At 42.6% G+C, this 18915-nt stretch overlaps 1 protein-coding gene across 2 annotated transcripts in view; it reads left to right on the top strand.

Annotated features, from left to right (window-relative positions):
* The window catches only part of LOC135210976 (NEDD8), a 54533-nt gene extending 36918 nt beyond the window's left edge, over window positions 1-17615 (top strand). For both annotated transcript variants that reach the window (XM_064243970.1, XM_064243969.1), the window contains exon 4: window positions 16415-17615. In XM_064243970.1, the coding sequence (XP_064100040.1) occupies window positions 16415-16523 (109 nt within the window). In that variant the 3' untranslated portion in view covers window positions 16524-17615. The remainder of the gene's footprint in view (window positions 1-16414) is intronic.
* Window positions 17616-18915: the final 1300 nt, after the last annotated feature.

The raw sequence follows: 18915 nt of genomic DNA on the forward strand, positions 1-18915 counted from the left end.
TTTTTGTGGTCCCAAAGTCTTAGGCGGCTGGGGGCCAGTCGTGGATGTGAGTGCGTGCGCTGAATGTCTTTGTCTTGAAGACAAAGTTCAAGATGGAGACAGATCACTCGATTCTTGCTTCCATCTACAGAGGGGACTAGATGGTCTCCATAGACATGCAAGACGTGTACTTCCATGTTCCCGTTCATCCGGACTCAAGGAAGTACCTGAGATTTGTCTTCAAAGACTAAATCTTTCAGTTTCAGGCCGTATGCCTCGTTCTGTCTACGGCTCCCCAATTGTTCAGTCACATTCTAGCTCCTCTGGTGGATTGGCTACATCTGATGGGGGTCAAAATCGCACTTTATCTGGACGATTGGCTTCTTTGCTCGGTGATGGGATTAAGCTGAACAAGAGATATACAAAAGGCTTTGAAGTTAGCTCAGGAACTTGGTCTTCTAATCAGTCTGACAAAATCCCAACGAGTCCCTATTCAACGAATAGTGTATTTGGGAATGACTCTGGACTCTTCTTTTTCAGGCTTTCCCTTCCCCGAAGAGAGTTATGCCTTCACACTGTAGACAAATTCCTCTCTCTCCCAAAGTGCTCTGACAGAATTGGATGACCCTGCTCGGAACTTTATCCTCCATTGAACAGTTCGTTTTGCTAGGCAGGCTTCATATGAGGATCCCTCAGTTTTACCTTCAGTCCCAGTGGAACAGGAAAAAGTTCTCAAATGACTTAGTGTTCCTGATTTTGCTATAAGTCAAACAGCATCTGCTTTAGTGGAGATCGGAGAGAAGACTTCTAGAAGGAAAGTCGCTTCCCCCTCAGTACCCAGAGCTCAACTTGTTTGCAGACGCATCCAACATAGGTTGGGGAGCATTGCTGGGCAACAGGGAAGCCTCAGGGATGTGGAACTCAGCTCAAAAGGCTTGGCACATCAACCAAAAAGAGTTTGACTGCAATCAGTCTAGGTTTACAAGCTTTTGCTCCAGAAGTCCTAGGTCGGATAGTGGTAGTAAACTCGGACAACACAACAGCCCTCTCGTCATTGCCAAGCAAGGAGGGTCACAGTTTCTCTCTCTGCGAGGCAGCGAGAGACCTTCTCCTTTGGGGCCACTCGAATGACCTAAAGCCAGTGACAAGGTTTGTGCAGGGCAGGATGAAAGTTTTAGCAGACCAACTCAGTCACAACAATCAGGTCATCCCTACAGGATGGACTCGGGATCCAGCGATCTGCTTAGACCTTTGGAAGTTGTGGGGAATACCGATGATCGACTTGTTTGCAACCGCCAAAAATCACCAGCTTCCACTTGATTGCTCTCCAGTGCCAGACCCAGCAACATAGGCAGTGGATGTCATGCTTCTGGAGTGGTCTCACAAGGAATTTTATGCCTTTCCACCCCTAGGAATGATCAGGGAGGTGTTATAAAAGTTCCAGTCATACAAGAATGTATCAATGATCTTCATAGCTCCTTTCTGGCCTATCAGGGAATGGTTTCTGGACCTGGTAAGTCTGTTAGCAGATTTTCCCAGGTTACTCCCCCAAAGATGAAAACTGCTCGGGTAACCACACATAATAAGGTTCCACCAAGGATTATCTACTCTAGCTCTTGACAGGATTCAAACTGTTGTCCGACTACTCAGAGCAAAGGGGTTTTCAAGAGCGGCTGCAGAGGCGATCTCGAAATGTAGAAGAAAGTCGTCCTCCAACGTCTACCAGTACAAGTGGAACATTTTCCGAGCTTGGTGCAGAAGAAATCAAGTCTCTTCATCTCGAACATCTGTGACAGAAATAGCAGATTTTCGTCTGTACCTAAGGATGTATAGAGGATTGTCTTGTACAGTCAGAGGATATAGGGCTATGCTAAGCTCTGTATTTAGGCACAGAGGATTGGATTTGTCTTCAAATCAAGACTTATCGGACTTGATTAAGTCTTGATTCCTACAAATGTAAGGACACTTGGCAGGACTTGATTAAGTCTTGATACCTGCAAATGTAAGGAAACTCGGTAGGTATCATGGAATTGAGATGTAGTCCTGAAATGGCTGTCTGGTCCTCCTTTTGAACCTCTAGCTTCTGCCTCACTCAGGAATTTGACTAGAAAGACATTCCTCCTGATTGCTTTAGCCTCGGCCAGAAGAGTGAGCGAGATTCAAGCCCTATATAAAAGGGTTGGTTTCTCTGATGGAGATGCTTTAGTCTCATTTACTTTAGGCTTCTTCGCTAAGAACGAAAATCTTACAAAACCTTGGCCATGTTCTTTTACTATCAAGAACTTGCCTAGTGTAGTAGGAGTGGAAAATGAAGAGAGGACTCTCTGTCCAGTGAGAGCTCTGAAATTTTACATTCATAGGACTGAAAATATTAGAGGACCTTCCAATAGCTTGTGGTGCTTTGTTAAGGACCCCTCACATCCTATCTCTTAAGAACGCCCTTTCGTTCTTTCTTTAGCTCCCATTCTTCAGTCCACATACTGGAAATGTAAGTCAGTCTTTGCAAATCATTATCTTGAAGAATTGAAAACTATTTTTATTGATTCCAGTACCTTGGGTCCGTTCGCGGTGACTGGCATGGTAATGGGAGAAGACGTATATGGAGCATTCCTTCATACCTTACTCTTCACCTTGAAAACTGGTGTTGAGTCCTTAGGGAGTCTAGGGCTTTTTATTGATGTTCATGGTACTGTGCCCAGGACAGGGGAAATGTCTGTGCTTTACTAGCGTTTGGTGAATTCCTTGGGGTAAGACCCCCCACTATGACGTAGGTGACCCTGGTCTAACACCACACCTCTACTAAGTTGAGAGTAGCTGCGCCAGAGGCAGTTGTCCGCTATATAGCTCTCTTAACAGATAAGTAAACAACAAGCATTATGTTAATGCTGGGAAGATTTTTCTGTTTGCATGCTTTTATCAATTATAATTGCAATGTTGTTCATCCATGAATCCCACCTAACAATGTGGTAATCAGTTCTGTAATTACTGGTAAGTTACTTAAACAAAAATTATATTTTTATAGTAAAATGAAGTTTTGTTTATACTAACCAAGTAATTACAGAATGGGAGTCCACCCTCCTCCCCTCTCATCGATGGAAAGGCATAAATAAAATTGAGCTTCTTTGCCGAGTTGTTTACTTGTTGCCTTGTTCCCCAGTAGTGGGCGGGGTACTGACCTAGACCGAAACAAAAGAATCACTGCCGTGATTTTAAAATTTTAGCTACCTGTACTTAGAAGGGTACCGACCTACACCAAAACAAAAGAATTGCTGCTGTGATTTTCAAATTTTAGCTACCTGTACTTAGAAATACTTAGCTATGCAATTACTTGGCAAGTATAAACAAAAAAATACTTAGCTATGTAATTACTTGGCAAGTATAAACAAAACTTTATTTTATTATAAAAATATAATTTCTGCACAGTTTCAGTTTCATAATGATGCCTACCCTCAGATTTTGGATCAGCATCACTTTTAGTCTCAAACTCATCAATCTGGCAGCTTCCTTCAGGACGAGGTAACGTCCAGCTCCTGAGAGCATCTGCATCTTCAAATAAGCCAATGGCTCCCCAATGTCCTACATGAGCATTATGTATTCTGCTTGTGGGCTTGATTTACAGCCATTGAGAAAAAAGGTCTAGTGGTCTTATGGACATTGAAATTTCCTTTTGTGAATTCAACACGTCATTTTGGAGAACCTCCATGTCTCTCAAATGAATTGAAAGCCACCTGGCATAATGTACATGGTCCAGGACAAAGAGGAAAGGAATTAGTTCCTGCCGGCACATCTTTGTACAAATTGAAATTAGACTCCCAGTATGACCTGATGAAAATGAACACTAGAAGTTCTAGCTGAAGCACAAGATTCCAAAAGTAAAATTGTCGGGACATTTGACTTGTTTTTTGATCCAGCTTCCACAACTTGTTTTCTGATCTAGCTTTCACAACTTAAGCGGCTTTTGGCAGCTGATATAAACTGCTAGCTGTCTCCTGGTGGACTAGACATGTCTTCTTTATATGTGAAGTAGAGATAAACAAATTTGCTGTTCCAGGAGTAGCTATTTCTGCTTCTGTAAGAGCACCAGTCCAACCACTGTCTTTCAAAAGATCTCCAAGAATTTTTAATGCTGCCATTTCTAAATGCAGTCCTCCAAACGTGATAACCATATCACCATACTGCAATGGCCATTCCCATTCGATCTGCTTCGCAATGGCAAATAGTAGCTGATCAACCACTAGAACTGGGGTTTGGCCAGGATTGAGAAACTGTGTGGTTGCTCTTGCAATGTCCATTGTATGTTTCATAGAATGACTTGCTTCTTGAAAAAGAGTCAACATTGTTGACGAAGCTTATTTCATTTTCACTCCTGTCCGACAGACTAACTTTCTCAAGCCATTCAAACTCGAAAGAAATGTCGTTAGAAAGCACAACTGGATGAAGGGAGGGGATTCTCGTGTTTGAAGTGAGAAGGGGGTACATTTGTGTAATATACAGGAAGAGAAGGTAATTTTTTTTTACTTTGTTCCACTTTCAATAATTTGGGCTAAGTTTCTGTCCTCACCATTTTCATTGATGCTTGGATGCTGAAGCAAAGATATGCCTGTCCCATGGAAGGTTTTTTGTGCTGTTGTGGCTCTTGGATTATGGTCCAGATTGTCAACAGCACAGTTTGTAAAGAGCCCTTTTCTTAGTGTAGTGGGGCAAACTACTACTTCCTCCACATCCCTTACTACAACTGCTTCTCTCAACCCTCAAGTCAGTTCCAGAACCCTATTGTAGCTGATGTTGATTCCATGTTGATTAAATGTATCAATTAATTGATGCTCTCTTGATTTTGTAAAGACCAGGAGACCAAGTTACATTGGAAACAGAGGTCCTCTCGACTTGGAATGTCTGGTAAATTTTGAAGATGTTGGAGTCTTCTGATTGAAGTGCAAAAGTTGTGTTGAAGCTAGATAAGTAGATGATGTTCTATATGTAAGTTGGGATTTTATATCACTATCGTTTTTCAGCACACTTACAAATTCAAACAAACTTGGTGGTACAGATTCTCTTCCAATGTCTGCTGTTAAGGTTCCTGCAGATTCTTTCTCATGTTCAAGCATCTGCTTCCTTAATATCTTGGCTGCTTTGTCCACGATTAGTGCATCGTTGTAGTCACTTGCCATTTTTAGGGCTTCTCCCACATTCCCCTTGTAGACAAGCCAAATCTCTCTTCTCTTTTTAAAGGCTTCCAGGTTTGGGATATGAGCAAGTATCTGTTCTTTCAACTGTGTTCGGTACACAGAGAAAGCATCAACATTTAGCTGTTCCAGTCTCAAGCTCAGCAAAAGTATAGGCACATGCCTGTTGTCTGTACTGCACATAATCATCTCCAACTTTTGGGAATTTAGCCAGGCTCTTTTCCTGTTGTACACACCTGTCAGACAAGATGGGAGATACATATGGTTCTAGGAGACAATATCTCCAGCACTAAGCTTGGCCAGAAATTTCTCATCCAGTAGGTTCATGGCACATCGTTGCAGCTTTTCATCCAAAGCCAATGTCATGGCCAGTTGTAAATCTTTGATTGGTGAGCGTTTGTCACAAATAAAGCAGATTCCGTCTTTCTCAGTTTTAGATTCTTCTGCATCTTCTTCACCTGCCCTCTGGCATGAATTTTGCTGATGGGGCATCATCATCATCATCTTTTGTCTTACAAAGTGACTTCCTTTTCCTTTCTAGTTTTGTGGTTTTGAACTTCAGTATACATGATTCGTGATAAGTAGCTGTTATTTTCAAAGGTCTGCTGAATTCCATCACCTTCATCAAGCCTTTGGGGATGAAATGGTACAGGCATTGCATTTAACTAATAAAGATTCAGGAGTGTTTGTAGCAAGGGCAACATAGCCAGCACCAGATGCATCCACTAGTCTTTCACGTGTGTGCTTGGCACAAGCAACAAAGCCCCCAGTTATCTCTCTTCAGGAAAGACGTCGACTTCCAAGATTGTGCTGCCATTGCTTTTGTTCTATAGGCCAAGGGTTTGTCCTTTTACTACCTTTACAACATATATGCACTTTCAGATATGGGATACAATTAGGTTTAGATATATCATAATCCAACCCCTAGGCCAATCATTCATCCAATGCTATTTAATTCTCCTGTGATCTGTACACTTGGAAGACTAAAGCCCTGTCTTCCTTGGCTCATCTCTCCTGCTCTGGCACATCCTGTCAATTCAGGTGCAGTTGTTTAACTTTGAACTGGGCTAGCTAAACAGACCCACCTGCGAAGACCAAGTCTGCTTCTTTGTCAGGGGCCAAGAATGTTGCACTTCCCCTTACTGAAGAAGCAATGAGAGAGACAAAGAGGAGGTCCCCTGTTCAGTCTCCTTCACCAGGGGCTTTGGCCTTGAAGAGCACTGGGGTGGGTTGTGAGGAGGAGGATGTGCATTCTCGCCAGGCAGGGAGCCACGTCTCCGCAGGCAGCAGCGCTGCTCGCAAGAAGACCGCGGGTCCCACCAGCGCTGCTACCAGCACTGCTACAGTGTGGCAAGAGCAGTGGCATTCACCTAGGGAGTCCACATCATCAGTATGGTCGTTTTCTCCTAGACACACGCACTTGTCACCACCGTGGGCTGGTACAAGTCTGTGGCTCACCCCACTTGGCAGCGCTGCTGCCAAGATGAGTGAAGTCGTCTGATCCACCTCTTCTATTCCCTCTACCTCTTCGGGATACACTGGGAGGAGCGAGGAAAATAGCAGGACCCCCCGCGGAGTGCTCTTCATGGGATTCAGCGGGGTCTTAACACCTCATCGATCGTATACTAAAGTCATGGAGTGTGGATCAGAGGGGTCTGGCTTGGTTCTTCCATATGGAGAAGTAGATCGGGAAGACCGATCCCTGGAAGGACCAGGGCCTTTACCAAGGGACTCGGACACCCCCCAAGATACAGAGGACTTTTCAGAGATTGTTGTTCTGATTTGTCAGCACAACAATCTTCGGGGAAGCAGCCACGACCTCTGCAGGAGATTGTCCCTCTTTCCTCAAATCCTTTTGGGGACCCAAGAAGGAACCCAAAGCTTCGATAGGACTTCCGTAGTCTGCTTTAGCTGATGGCGTGTTGGATCAGGTGAATGTTCTCGTCTCAAGACAGGAGAATTCCCTTATATCTACCGACTAAACAGGTTGACTCGGACCTGGTTCAACTCGGTCCAGGTTTGTCGCTGCAACACCTATCTGTGGAGAATGTTTCTCTCTTGCAACAGGAAGCAGTGACGTTGGAACCCACTGCTATGGTGGCTCTCCAAGCAGTCTCCTGGTTGGATCTGTGGTCGTTCACAAAGTCCAAGGTCGCTGCCTCCTCAGGGGCTATCACCCCAGGGGCATAATCGGCCTTCAGGAGACTATGCCAGTCTGGAGGTAGGGCTATTACTTACCTGGCCCACCAGACTGATAACCTGTGGGCGAACCTGGTACTCGAGATGCGTGACACTGCCCTCTCGAGTATCCAGGTCTCTCAGTTCTGAGTTGGTTTTGGCCTGAGAAATGGACAGCTGGTCGGTTCTGCCTCTCTTCGATAGAGACCAGGTAGATGCTGCGGTGGACAAGCAGCTTTACGAGGATAAGGACTGGCTTGTTCACCAGGCAGTAGCGAAAGCATCTGCGCCTTCACTTTCTACTGCGGCCAGACCTTCCAGTTGGGCTAGCACTTCCTCGGCCCCGAAGAAGTCTTCTGTTTCGAAGGGAGCCAGAGGAACGACCCAGCCTTCTTCTTCCTCTTCCTCTTCCAAAGACGAGTCTTCTCACCTCATTCAGAACAACTTCCAGTCGGGACGAAGAAAGAAAGGGAAGAAGAAGAACAAGGTTGAAACGTAAGGGCTGGTGATATCCCCAGCTGTTGCCATTGGTGGGGGTTGTCTGTCGAGCCTTTGGGCAACTTGGCAGCGATACGGAGTGGTGACCTGGGTAGTAGATGTCCTCTGGGGGGGCTATCTGCTCCTCTTTGAGTTTCCGCCACCCCTCACCATCCACCCGGTCTGGCTTCTCTCCTACGTAGTGGGATCTGCGAAACACCAGGCATTGCTGCAGGAAGTGCAAGCAGTGCTGAACAAGAGCACAATCGAAGTCATATCAGATGGGTCTCTGGGTATTTACAGCGGAATCTTTCTCGTAGAAAAGGCTTTTGGGGAGGTTGGAGACCGGTCGTATACCTTTCTCCCCTGAACCAGTTTGTTCACCAGACTCGGTTCAAGATGGAAACAGCACGATCAGTGTTGGCATCCATCAGGGAGAACGACTTCATGCTTACAGTGGACCTAAAGGATGCATATTTTCAAGTACCCATCCACTGGTTGTCCCGTAAGTACTTCTGCTTCTTCCTCGGAAACGATCTACCAGTTCAAGGCACTATGCTTTGGACTTTTAACTGCTCCCCAGGTGTTTATGAGAGTATTCAACCTGGTCTTGGCTTGGGCACATTTGAACGGGGTACGACTCATGAGGCATCTCAACGATTGGCTGGTCCTGGCGAGCTTCCGCTCGCAGTTGCTATAGGACAGGGATCGACTTCTCAAGTTTTGTCAGAATCTAGGGATCCTGATAAACCCAGAGAAGTCCGATCTCGTACCCAAGCGGAGGACTTTGCACCTGGGCATGCTGATGATTACGGTAACAGCAAGTGTCTTCCCCTCTGACTCTCGCATCAGCAAGTTCAGAGAGGTAGCACGGCTGCTCCTGTCAAGACAAGAACAACCTGCTTGACTTTGCCAAGTCGTTATCAGTCACCTGTCGTCTTTGGAGAAGCTGGACCCTCACAGACGTCTTCACGTGCGGTCTCCTTCAGTGGAAACTCAGGAACTTTTGGTCCCTCTCACAAGATCCTGAGTCTCTCCTTGTTCCTCTCTCACAGGAGGTAAGGGAGGACCTGGATTGGTGGCTAGATGACAGGAGCCTCATGGTAGTAGTAGATCTGACCACTCCCCCTCTAGACATGCTCCTGTTCTCGGATCCATCGAACGAGGGGTGGGGCACACACCTGAAAGAGTTGATGATTGCAAGAGCGTGGAACAATCACGACAAGCACCTTCACATCAATGTTCTCGAACTCAAGGCAGCCATCCTGGCTCTTCAGGAGTTCCAGGAACGAGTGATGGGGCACTCCGTGTTGTTGATGAGTGACAACATGGTGGTAGCATATATCAACAAGCAAGGGGGACTTGTCTCCCTCGGGCTCCACAGGTTGACAATGCAGGTGCATGAGTGGGCAGTGACTCACTCAGTAGAGCTGTCAACCAGGTACATCCTGGGCAATAGGAATGTAGTGGCAGACAAGCTCAGCCGCCAGAATCAGGTGGTAGGAACTGAGTGGTCCCTGCACCAGGACATAGCAGAAAGGCTCTTCAACCTATGGGGGCGTCCAGTCATAGACTTGTTCACCACTCGGTATAACAGGAAGGTGAAAGTCTGCTCGGTTGTACCGGACCCGTGAGCAGCAGCAGAGGATGCGTTCCAACATCCGAGGGACAACCTGGAAGCTTATACCTTTCCCCCATTCTGCCTGATTTGAGCTGTGCTCAACAGGGTGTGGATCATGCAGAATTTACAGATGATTCTGGTGTGTTATCCCGATCTTCTGGCTCTTCTCTCCAAGGCACCGAGAGAGATTCCCTCATGGCAGAACCTGCTGTCTCAACCGCACTTAGAATGGTACCATCAAGCAGTCGAGGCTTTTTGCGTCGAGCAGCGACAGAGATGGCTGTATACCTCAGGAAATCCTCTGTACCTGTTTACCCGGGAAAGTGGGCCGTCTTCTGTGGTTGGTGTCATAGACAGGGTATCTCTCCAGTCGGAGCCACTATTCAGCAGATCGCGGACTTCCTAGTCTACCTTCGTTGAGAGAGTTTCCTGTGTTTCAGCGGTAAAGGGCTATGGGTGGCCTTGGCCTTAGTCCTCAAGCTGAAGGGGAAAGATATCTTGTCTTCCTTTGAGATTTCTCTCATGAGCATCGAGAGGTCTTGGCTACCCAGGGATCTCAGGCCTCCTGCGTGGGATGTGACTCTCATACTACAGAGCCTGACTCGTGCCCTGTGCGAGCCACTTCAAGAGTCGTCAGACAGGGATCTGACCCTCAAGACCGTCTTTTTGCTGGCCCTGGCATCGGCGAAGAGAGTAGGCGAACTCCATGGATTATCCTTTGATGTTCAACGCACAAGAGGTTGGGGATCGGTTTTGCTAGAATTGTCCCAGAATTCAAAGCGAAGACCAGAATCCTTCGGTCCCTGACACTAGATTCAAGTCTTTCTCCATCCCCTTCCTCAGTGACTTGTTGGCGATGGCCCAGACGAGATGCTTCTCTGTCCAGTTAGAGCACTACGGTGCTACCTGAAGAGGACTTGACATCTTTGGCTTGATTGTCGATGACTCTTCTTTAGCACCAGGAGGTTCCAAGAAAGAGGTGTCCAAGAACACTGTCTCTTTCTGGCTTTGCTTTGTGAGATAATCAGGAAGGCATACTCTGTTGCAGGCGACGACACCAGTACCCTTCGTCTGAGAGCTCACGACGTCAGGGGCATTGACCCGTTCCTCACCTCTCATTACCTTCAGGATATTACCCACAGGTCCTTGGGCACTGTTTCCTTGGGACCAGTGGTGGCTGCTTAACAAGTAGTGTAGCTTGCCCAGCTCCTCTAACGGGATAGGTTAGCATCTAGTCTCGTTGTACGGTATGATTGAGTATGTATGCAGAGTGACTGGCTCCTCTTCATCCCTTTCATCCTGCTATTTCCCTTCGGGCAGAGAGTATGTGGACCGTTACTAGCTGGACTGGACACAGATACAGGTAAGGCACTCATTATAGTAACCTTTCTATTCCTTATTTAGTAATAGAAGCACATATCAGCGCCCCGTTTCCTTTACAAGTTGGGAAAAGGGGGATCCTGACAGAAGACAAACCCATTGCCTGTTTTTGCCTTATACTAGTCTCCAACATATGGTTCTTTGCTTTCCCATAGGTGCAAATTACCTTTTGCTCTTTAAGGAAAAACCCAAAAGACTGCCTCTTATCCCTCAGTTCTATAACTCCAATCAGAGGTCAGTGGCAGGTCCCTCTCCCTTGCTCCAAAGACCAGAAGAAGAGCCCAGGTAGACTGAACACCAGTCAGTTCACAGGAGCTCACTCCAATTCCTCCCACCAATCAGTGAGTCTTCCTATTGGAAAGGACTGACGGTTTGTATAATGTGTAGGAACAAATCACAATTTTTGAAAATAAATTATATTTTTCCTAACTACAGTATACAAACCTAGGTCCTTTACATATATAGGCAGTCCCCGGGTTACGATGGGTTCGGCTTACGACGTTCTGAGGTGAAGGCACTTTTCAATTATATTCAGAAATTATTTCCAGGGTTACGACGCATGTTCCAGGGTTACAGCGCCTACAACACTGATCTGGCAGAAGAAATATGACACCAAAACTGCAAAATAATCAATATTTGAATTTTTTTTGATGAAAAATACATTTAGAATGCAGTTTACATAGTTTTGAATGCATCCAAAGCATTAAAAGTAAGGTTTTCTTTGGATTTTGGGTGATGTTCCAGCTTACGACACGTCTCAAGAACGGAACCCCCATCTTAACCCAGGGACTCCCTGTACTGCCCACCTCAAGCCACTCCTCAATCTGTTACCTGGGCCAAAAGCAAATTGAATGCTCAACCCCGGCCTTGTTATGACCAACGACCAGACGGTAGTTAACTGCCTTGTTTGAAAATTCAGCGGCCGCCTCCAGGCTTCGCTCTAAGTAATTCCTATTATAAAGGACCTGGGTTTGTATAGTGTATACTTAGGAAAAATACAATTTACTTTAAAAAATTGTGGTTTTTGTTGCAGATACCACAAAATTCCTTGCTTTCATCTGCTTTTTCACCGGATCCAGCTAGGCGCTAGAAATGATCCTATGTAGCTATGAAAAATACAAATTGTCTTAGAAAATTTGTCATGTTTCAGTCTCCGCCAACTACGAATGCATTAGAACAGTCAGGGAAGGCACTATAAATCAGGTTATGCAATGAAATAGGTAAAGGGCCTGTAATATACTGTCTCACCCTGTTGACAGTTGCCAACATTCAAATAACTGAAATTTGCAAGGGAAGTCAGCAGAAAACTAAACATATTTTTTTGAAAGACTTGTAGTTCTAAAACATATGGATTTAATTGCTTAACGCTACTGGCCAGGTTAATGGGGATGTAATCATGGTAGTATAACATGGTATAAGATCAATAGAATTTAGGCTATTAGGCCTGGTGCTGGGACAATATGCAGTCATTGAGCTATCTACCCAAAAGTGAATATCCATCATAGGAAATTGATTTCGCTAACCCATTGACTCGGATCTACCAAACACAATGCGGGAACAAAACATCTTAGGCCACCAAGCGGCTTTTATAATAATAATATTGGCCTTCTCTTGATTACAGTAAAAAAGAAAAAGAAAAAAAGACTTAAGACAGCAACTCCTCCAGTAGTAGAAGCAATTTTTTTTTTTTTTTTTTTCCACTCAGTTTTCAAAATAGTTTCTATTGCAGAATTCATGAAGGAAATTACCAACAAAGATGAGCTATCATGAAAATGAAATTGAAAGAAGATTGCTCAATGAAGGCAAGCCTTGGTCATTACAGAATGTTTTGTCTTACAAATAGGTTTCCAGAGTGTAGAGAATATTTTTCTTTCTTTTTGACTTCAAGGTTAGTAGCAGTTATCTGGAAACTCTTATCATAGGCTTTTTTTAGGGATTGCCTAAACTAGAATTCTACATAGTCTGAGGACACTCCCCTCCCCAACCCCACGTGTTCATTCAGTAGATAAATATGTGGTGTTTTGATTGGTTCCAACATCTAGATATCATTTTACTTCTATGGCTTAGTAAAGCAAGCGACCTCAAATTTCCTGAGTTGGGTCAAGAGAGTATGTAATTACATACTTATTGATTGAATACGCTATTCAATATCATAGTGTTCATGCGTCACTTTTATTTTTTAAAGCCTTTGAATCTTTTAGTTGGGAAAACCTTATGGAGAAGTACTCAGTCATTTGAAGTTCGATTAAAGCTATGTCCACCCGTATGGGTTAGAGAATAACTGGGACAAGTGTGTTTGGCCCTTCTGAAGGTATTTTGAATCTGTCTTTACTGTTGATCTACTTCGTGTGTGCGTTCTTGTTACTTGTAAATTGTCGGATGGACTTCGTCTGAAGCATACTTTTGGAAATTACATTTGTATATCAAGTTTAGCCCCTACATATTGAGAAGGGGACAACATTCCACTCCACTAGATTTAGTCATGTAGCTCCACTAAGCAGTAACTCTGGAGTTTAAAGCCATTGTAAAGGAGACAACATGTGAAAGAGACATACTGAAATGCCAATAACCCTACTAAATTTTTGTTAGTATAGGCTAGACGTTCACCTTACAAGAAAGTAATGTTGGTGATGTATGATAATTAGGAATAAATCTGATTTTTACGGAGGTTATTGTTATCGTAAATTTAGTGATGTGTATTTTCCTTTAAAGCTCGTAATGTCAATATTATTCCTATAATAACAGTTTGTTATGCTAGTGCTGCTTGTTTTTTTATAATGAATTTAATATACAAAATAGATGAAAAGGAACTGTCATCGAGATACCTCCAGCCAATCAAGTTCTTCGTAACAAAACAAAATAGTCCTGGAGGGAACTGTACATTATAAAGCAAGGTGGCACTCATTCCTCCTCTCTCTGCCAGGCAGCAAGAGATCTCCTGCGGGCAGATCAAAATCGAGTTACATCATTTACTGGGTTTATCCAGGGGAAATTGAATGCCTTGGTAGATGAGCTGAGTTGTCGAAAGCAGGCCTTTCCCTCTGAATGTACCCTGGATCCCTTGATCTGTCTGGATCTTTGGGTGTTACATTACCATGTCCAGGGTTGTTTTTCTTTCTGTAAACTGCACTTGGAATGAGTAAAAGAATACTAAACGGCAAAGCAAACGGTGGGCTGATAATCAGACTTGGAAGTCAAATAGATCAAAATTGCCAAAGTAAGATTTTATATAAATCTAGTACAGGCAGTCCCCAGTTATGGCGGGGGGGCGTTTCCATTCTCGGCAGGGTGCTGATAAGTGAAAACCGCCATTAACCAGAACTCAGTGATTTTTGGCACTTATGGTGCCAAGTTTTGGTTAATGGCACCTCTGTTAGGTATGATATGGCACCATAACTCTAGTATCAGCGCCTTATGGCACTGATAACCAAAACTTGGCCTGTTATGGTGCCATAAATCACTGGTTTTATGGCGCTAGGCAAGTGCCATAAACCCGAATTGCCATTAATTGAGTTGGACTGCCTGTATATGGTCTTTATTACTGTACAGGGATAAATGTGGTATAACAATGAAACTATATACAGTATACAGGCAGTCGCTGGGTTACGACGGGGGTTTCGTTCTTGAGACGCGTTGTAACTGAAAATCGTCGTAAGCAGGAACATCATAAAAAATCCTATGAAAACCTTACTTTTAATGCTTTGGGTGCATTGAAAACTATGTAAACTTCATTCTTATTGCATTTTTCATGAAAAAACCTTCAAATATTGATTATTTTGCATTTTTGGTGTCATATTTCTTCTGCCAGATGAGCGTTGTAGGCGTCGTAACCCTGGAAATAATTTCTGATAAATATAATTGAAAAGCGCCTTAACCTCGGGACGTCGTAAGCCAAACCCGTCATAACCCGGGGACTGCCTGTATAATGTTATTGAATCATGCAATCCCAGGGTTACAGGCTTCTAGATATGATATTAGGAAGTTAGAGAGTTATTGAATCATGCAATCCCAGGCCTACAAGTTTCTAGATTTGGTAGTAGAAGGGTATAAAGTTATGCCATGTAATCTCAGGATTACAGAATTCTACCCTGTTCATTTGGAATTGGGTGATGACACATGTATTACAAAGTTGCTTGGTTATCTCCTTGGTATCCTATCATGCTCCTTAACCTTCACTTTAAAATAGAATGCCAACTTATCTTTGATGACTAAAAGTTCCAGTGGTTCCCAACCTTTTTCACTTCATTCCTCCCTTCATGAATTCTTAACCTTCCCATGGCCCCCCCTTTAATTTTTCTCTAAAATTCCACCTCCCTATAAAAAAAAGGAAAAAGGGATAAAATGAATAAACAAATAAAATGCTGATGAAGAAAATACCTTTGTCTTATTTATAAGAACTAAAGTTATCACAAACTTTATTATTATAATAATCTTAGTTACTTGTATATATATTATTAGTTGATGGATTTCTGCTAAGTGTTAAATCACCAGCAGCTGTATCCTCACAGGAAGTTTGAATTTACTTACAAAAGACGTTCAGTCAACCCTTGCATATATAATATAACACATCAGTGGGAAGGCTGAGGTGATTTATTGTCATTCACTTGATGATTCCAAGGTTGTGTCGCTGACAGTGCAAATCTCATGTCGGGGACCACATCCAGTCGGTTCTGGTTCTTATTGAAGAAGGGTGGAGAAACCAGACTAAATAGGTAGTAGTTGAAAAAGGCTAGAGTAGTTGAAGTGCAATTTCACTAACTTTTGGATATGACTGATGCATTGAACACCAAAATGCATTCAGAGATATGTCCTGTCTAAGATGCATCCGTTCACATAATTTAAAAAGGAAAAAAAAAAAAATCTTCCAGGTCAGTCTGCAATGGCCCCCAGGTTGGGACCCATGGTAAACATATGCATTGGGATATGCTGTTCATCTTATAGAATCGCATCTACTTTTTTCCATTACCAAGATGTCATATGTATGATATTGAAGGCTGTGTGTTGCCGTTGTCACTGTAAGCCATGAATAGTGTGTCTGGCAAAATTGTACTTTGTTATGCATGTGGATTTTGATTGTTCATGGGAGGTTATTATGCTTTATCTCATTTCCATTGTAGCTGTAATTATTTACAGATATTCATTCATTTCCTGTGTATCTAATCTTTTGTCTTTTATTAGCTCTTGCTATGTGCTTTTTCACATAGGCATCAAAGTTTTTAGAAAGTAGTACAGCCTGACCATCAAGTGTAAAGTGCACTATGTTGTTCTCCCCTGTGGGGACTTTTGGAGCAGATTTTAGGGAAATATGTTACACATTTTATTAAGCAAAATAAAATATTAATTCTGTCCATTCGTGGTACTATTAAGTTCTTCAGCTGGTCTCTTGCCTTCCTTAAATCCTCAAGAATCGCTTCCGTAGCCATCCTCAAGTTAAGATAAATCCCATACAGAACTATACTGTCCTTGGAAACAATGTCTGTTTGTTTGTTTTGTAATAATATCAGTTAGCACAGTTACCTTTCTGTTTTAGTTTTCATCTCTGTTGATGAATTATGTTAAAATCATCTTTATATGTTAATATCATCTTTATTTACAGGAATGATGAAAAAACTGCTGCTGACTATAAGGTTCAAGGTGGGTCTGTGCTCCATCTGGTTCTGGCATTACGAGGAGGATGTGCGAATGTTTTAGGAGTGTACATTTAAATCTGTGAAACTGTTCATATGTTGCTGCTTTGCTTAATTATATTCCTCATTTAATTGATATATTGAAATTATGAAATTATATTGACCGGTATGGCTAGTATTCAGTTCAATCAAATTTTATTCAGGTGAAATTCTGTAAGAAAGTACTGTGTATGGTAGAGCTCTTGCTGTAAGGAACATGTAAAAGCAGGCTTGCTCTCTTAATCTCAGTATTCTAAATTGTACCCTCAGGCTCTGTATTAAAATGCACATGTACTAAATGCTTTCCATCACAGCATTCTTATATAATGGGATGTATTAGGTGACTGCTTGATATGAGATAGGTACTTGAAGAGATATGTAGAAATGAAAATTTACACTCACCGCTCGTTTAAAAGAACAGAAGCTACATTTTAAAGTAATGCTGTCCTTAGACTTGCTTATTTTAAATGCATGAGAATTGCTTTTGCTGAGAAAATACAACCTGATGAGGTTTTGTGACTATTACCTTTTACTTGATTTATGATCTGGATGGCCTCAGATCATGAAGTTATACTCAAGTTTCTCCACCCTAGGATGAAACTACTCTACTCACTTTGTGTGCGTCGCAGTGCACTGCAACTTATGATCATGTCATCACCATCAGAATTTATTATAAATAATAATCACAGTGTTTGAATATTATCATTACCTGATGTTGGTGTAATATCTGTTTTCTTGCTTTTTATGAAATTTGATGTGACTTAGTTTTTTGTTTTAAAATGTGAGAGGTAGGAAAGTCCTATCACTTCAGTTGTGGTTTTCATATGCAAGAATATTACATAAACTTTGTATTGTTTTCAGCTAAAGTATCAATGCTATCTAACTTGACTGTCAAGTATCATGTTGCTTAATGTTTTGCAACATCAGTGGAGCACAGGAGACTTTAATGAAGTTCTTTTTTTATATTGTCTTGATTTGTTTTAAGTTGTTTCTTCATCAGAGAGGTTTTATTGTTAAGTGCTCAGTTTGTAATGCTGTTTTGGAAATCCTTTAAAGATTAGAATTAATAATATCCCATCAATCATATTTATGTTGTAATGTGATAAGTGACAAATAAAATTGTTTTTTGTATGTTTTGTATTATTTGGGATGAATCTTACCTGGTGTAAATCTTTGGTATTGTTCGTGTTTTCTGTTTTGCATTATCAAAGAGAAATGGAAGCATTAGGTTCTGTGGGAACCTGTAGGGGTAATGAGTGTGATTATTATTGTGAAGAAGGGAAGGAATGGTTTGATGAGAAAACAAATAATTTCGTAAAGAATTGGAAGATGCAAGAGGCTGATAGATTACATAGACAGTTAATTAATTCCAGCCTTAAGACGACGACTATATTCTTCCTCCTTATAGTGTTGTTCCTCCCTAACCTCTTTCACCCAAATGGTAAGATTCCCCTCTCTACTTTTGTTCCATCTTCTGATGCTGCCTGTGTGGTTCAGGTAAAATTATGGGTAACAAGTTTAGTTCCTCCCAACAGTGATAGACCGTTTTTATCAACATGCCCATCTAAGTAAGACCAATTCACTTTTACCCTAAGAACTATTGGCCTCGTAAGGGGGTTAGTGCCATCGGTGCACCTCATGGTGCACTGTAGGCATTACTCAATGTTTTTTGCAGTGCCTTTGGCCCCAAGCTGCAACCTCTTTCATTCCTTTTACTGTCCCCCCTTTTATATTCTCATTCTTCCATCTTGCTTTCCACCCTCTTCTAACAATTGATTCAAAGTGCAACGGCAAGGTTTTCCTCTTACACCTTTCAAACCTTTTACTGTTAATTTCTGTTTAGGTGCTGAATGACCTCATAGGTCCCAGTGCTTGGCCTTTGGCCTAAATTCTATATTGAGTTCAATTCAAGAACTCTTGGGACAGGTTTCGTCATCCATTGGTAGTTCCTTCAGAACTTTTGGGTTCTCCTTGGTTGGTACATTGGTCAAGACTGCAGGTTGGTCAGCTTCTAGACCTCATGTTTTCAGATGTGTCAGGTTCAGGTTGGGAGGCCATTCTGAGGAACATTGAAATATCCGGGAGTTCAAATGTAGGGAGCAAGATGCATATAAACAACCTAAGAGCGTTAGGTGGTTTAGAAGGATCTTAATGCAAATGGAACACCTAGTCAGAGAAAGACGATGGCAGCTACGTACTTTGACAATTCAACTTTTCTTTCATGCATTAGGCACAGAATTGAGAGATATGTTCTGGTTGGCAGAGAAACTGGTTCTTTGGACAGACCAGGTACAAAATTTTCCTACCAAAGTTTGCCTCAAGTGAAAACCATGTTATTAGAGACCAACTGAGCGGGAAAGGACAAGTTCTTCCTTTAGAATGATCTCTTCATCCGTAAGTCTATTAAAAGTTGTGGAATTGGGCCTTATGC

The sequence above is a fragment of the Macrobrachium nipponense genome, chromosome 4 (genome assembly GCF_015104395.2).
Source record: "Macrobrachium nipponense isolate FS-2020 chromosome 4, ASM1510439v2, whole genome shotgun sequence".
NCBI lineage: Eukaryota > Metazoa > Arthropoda > Malacostraca > Decapoda > Palaemonidae > Macrobrachium > Macrobrachium nipponense.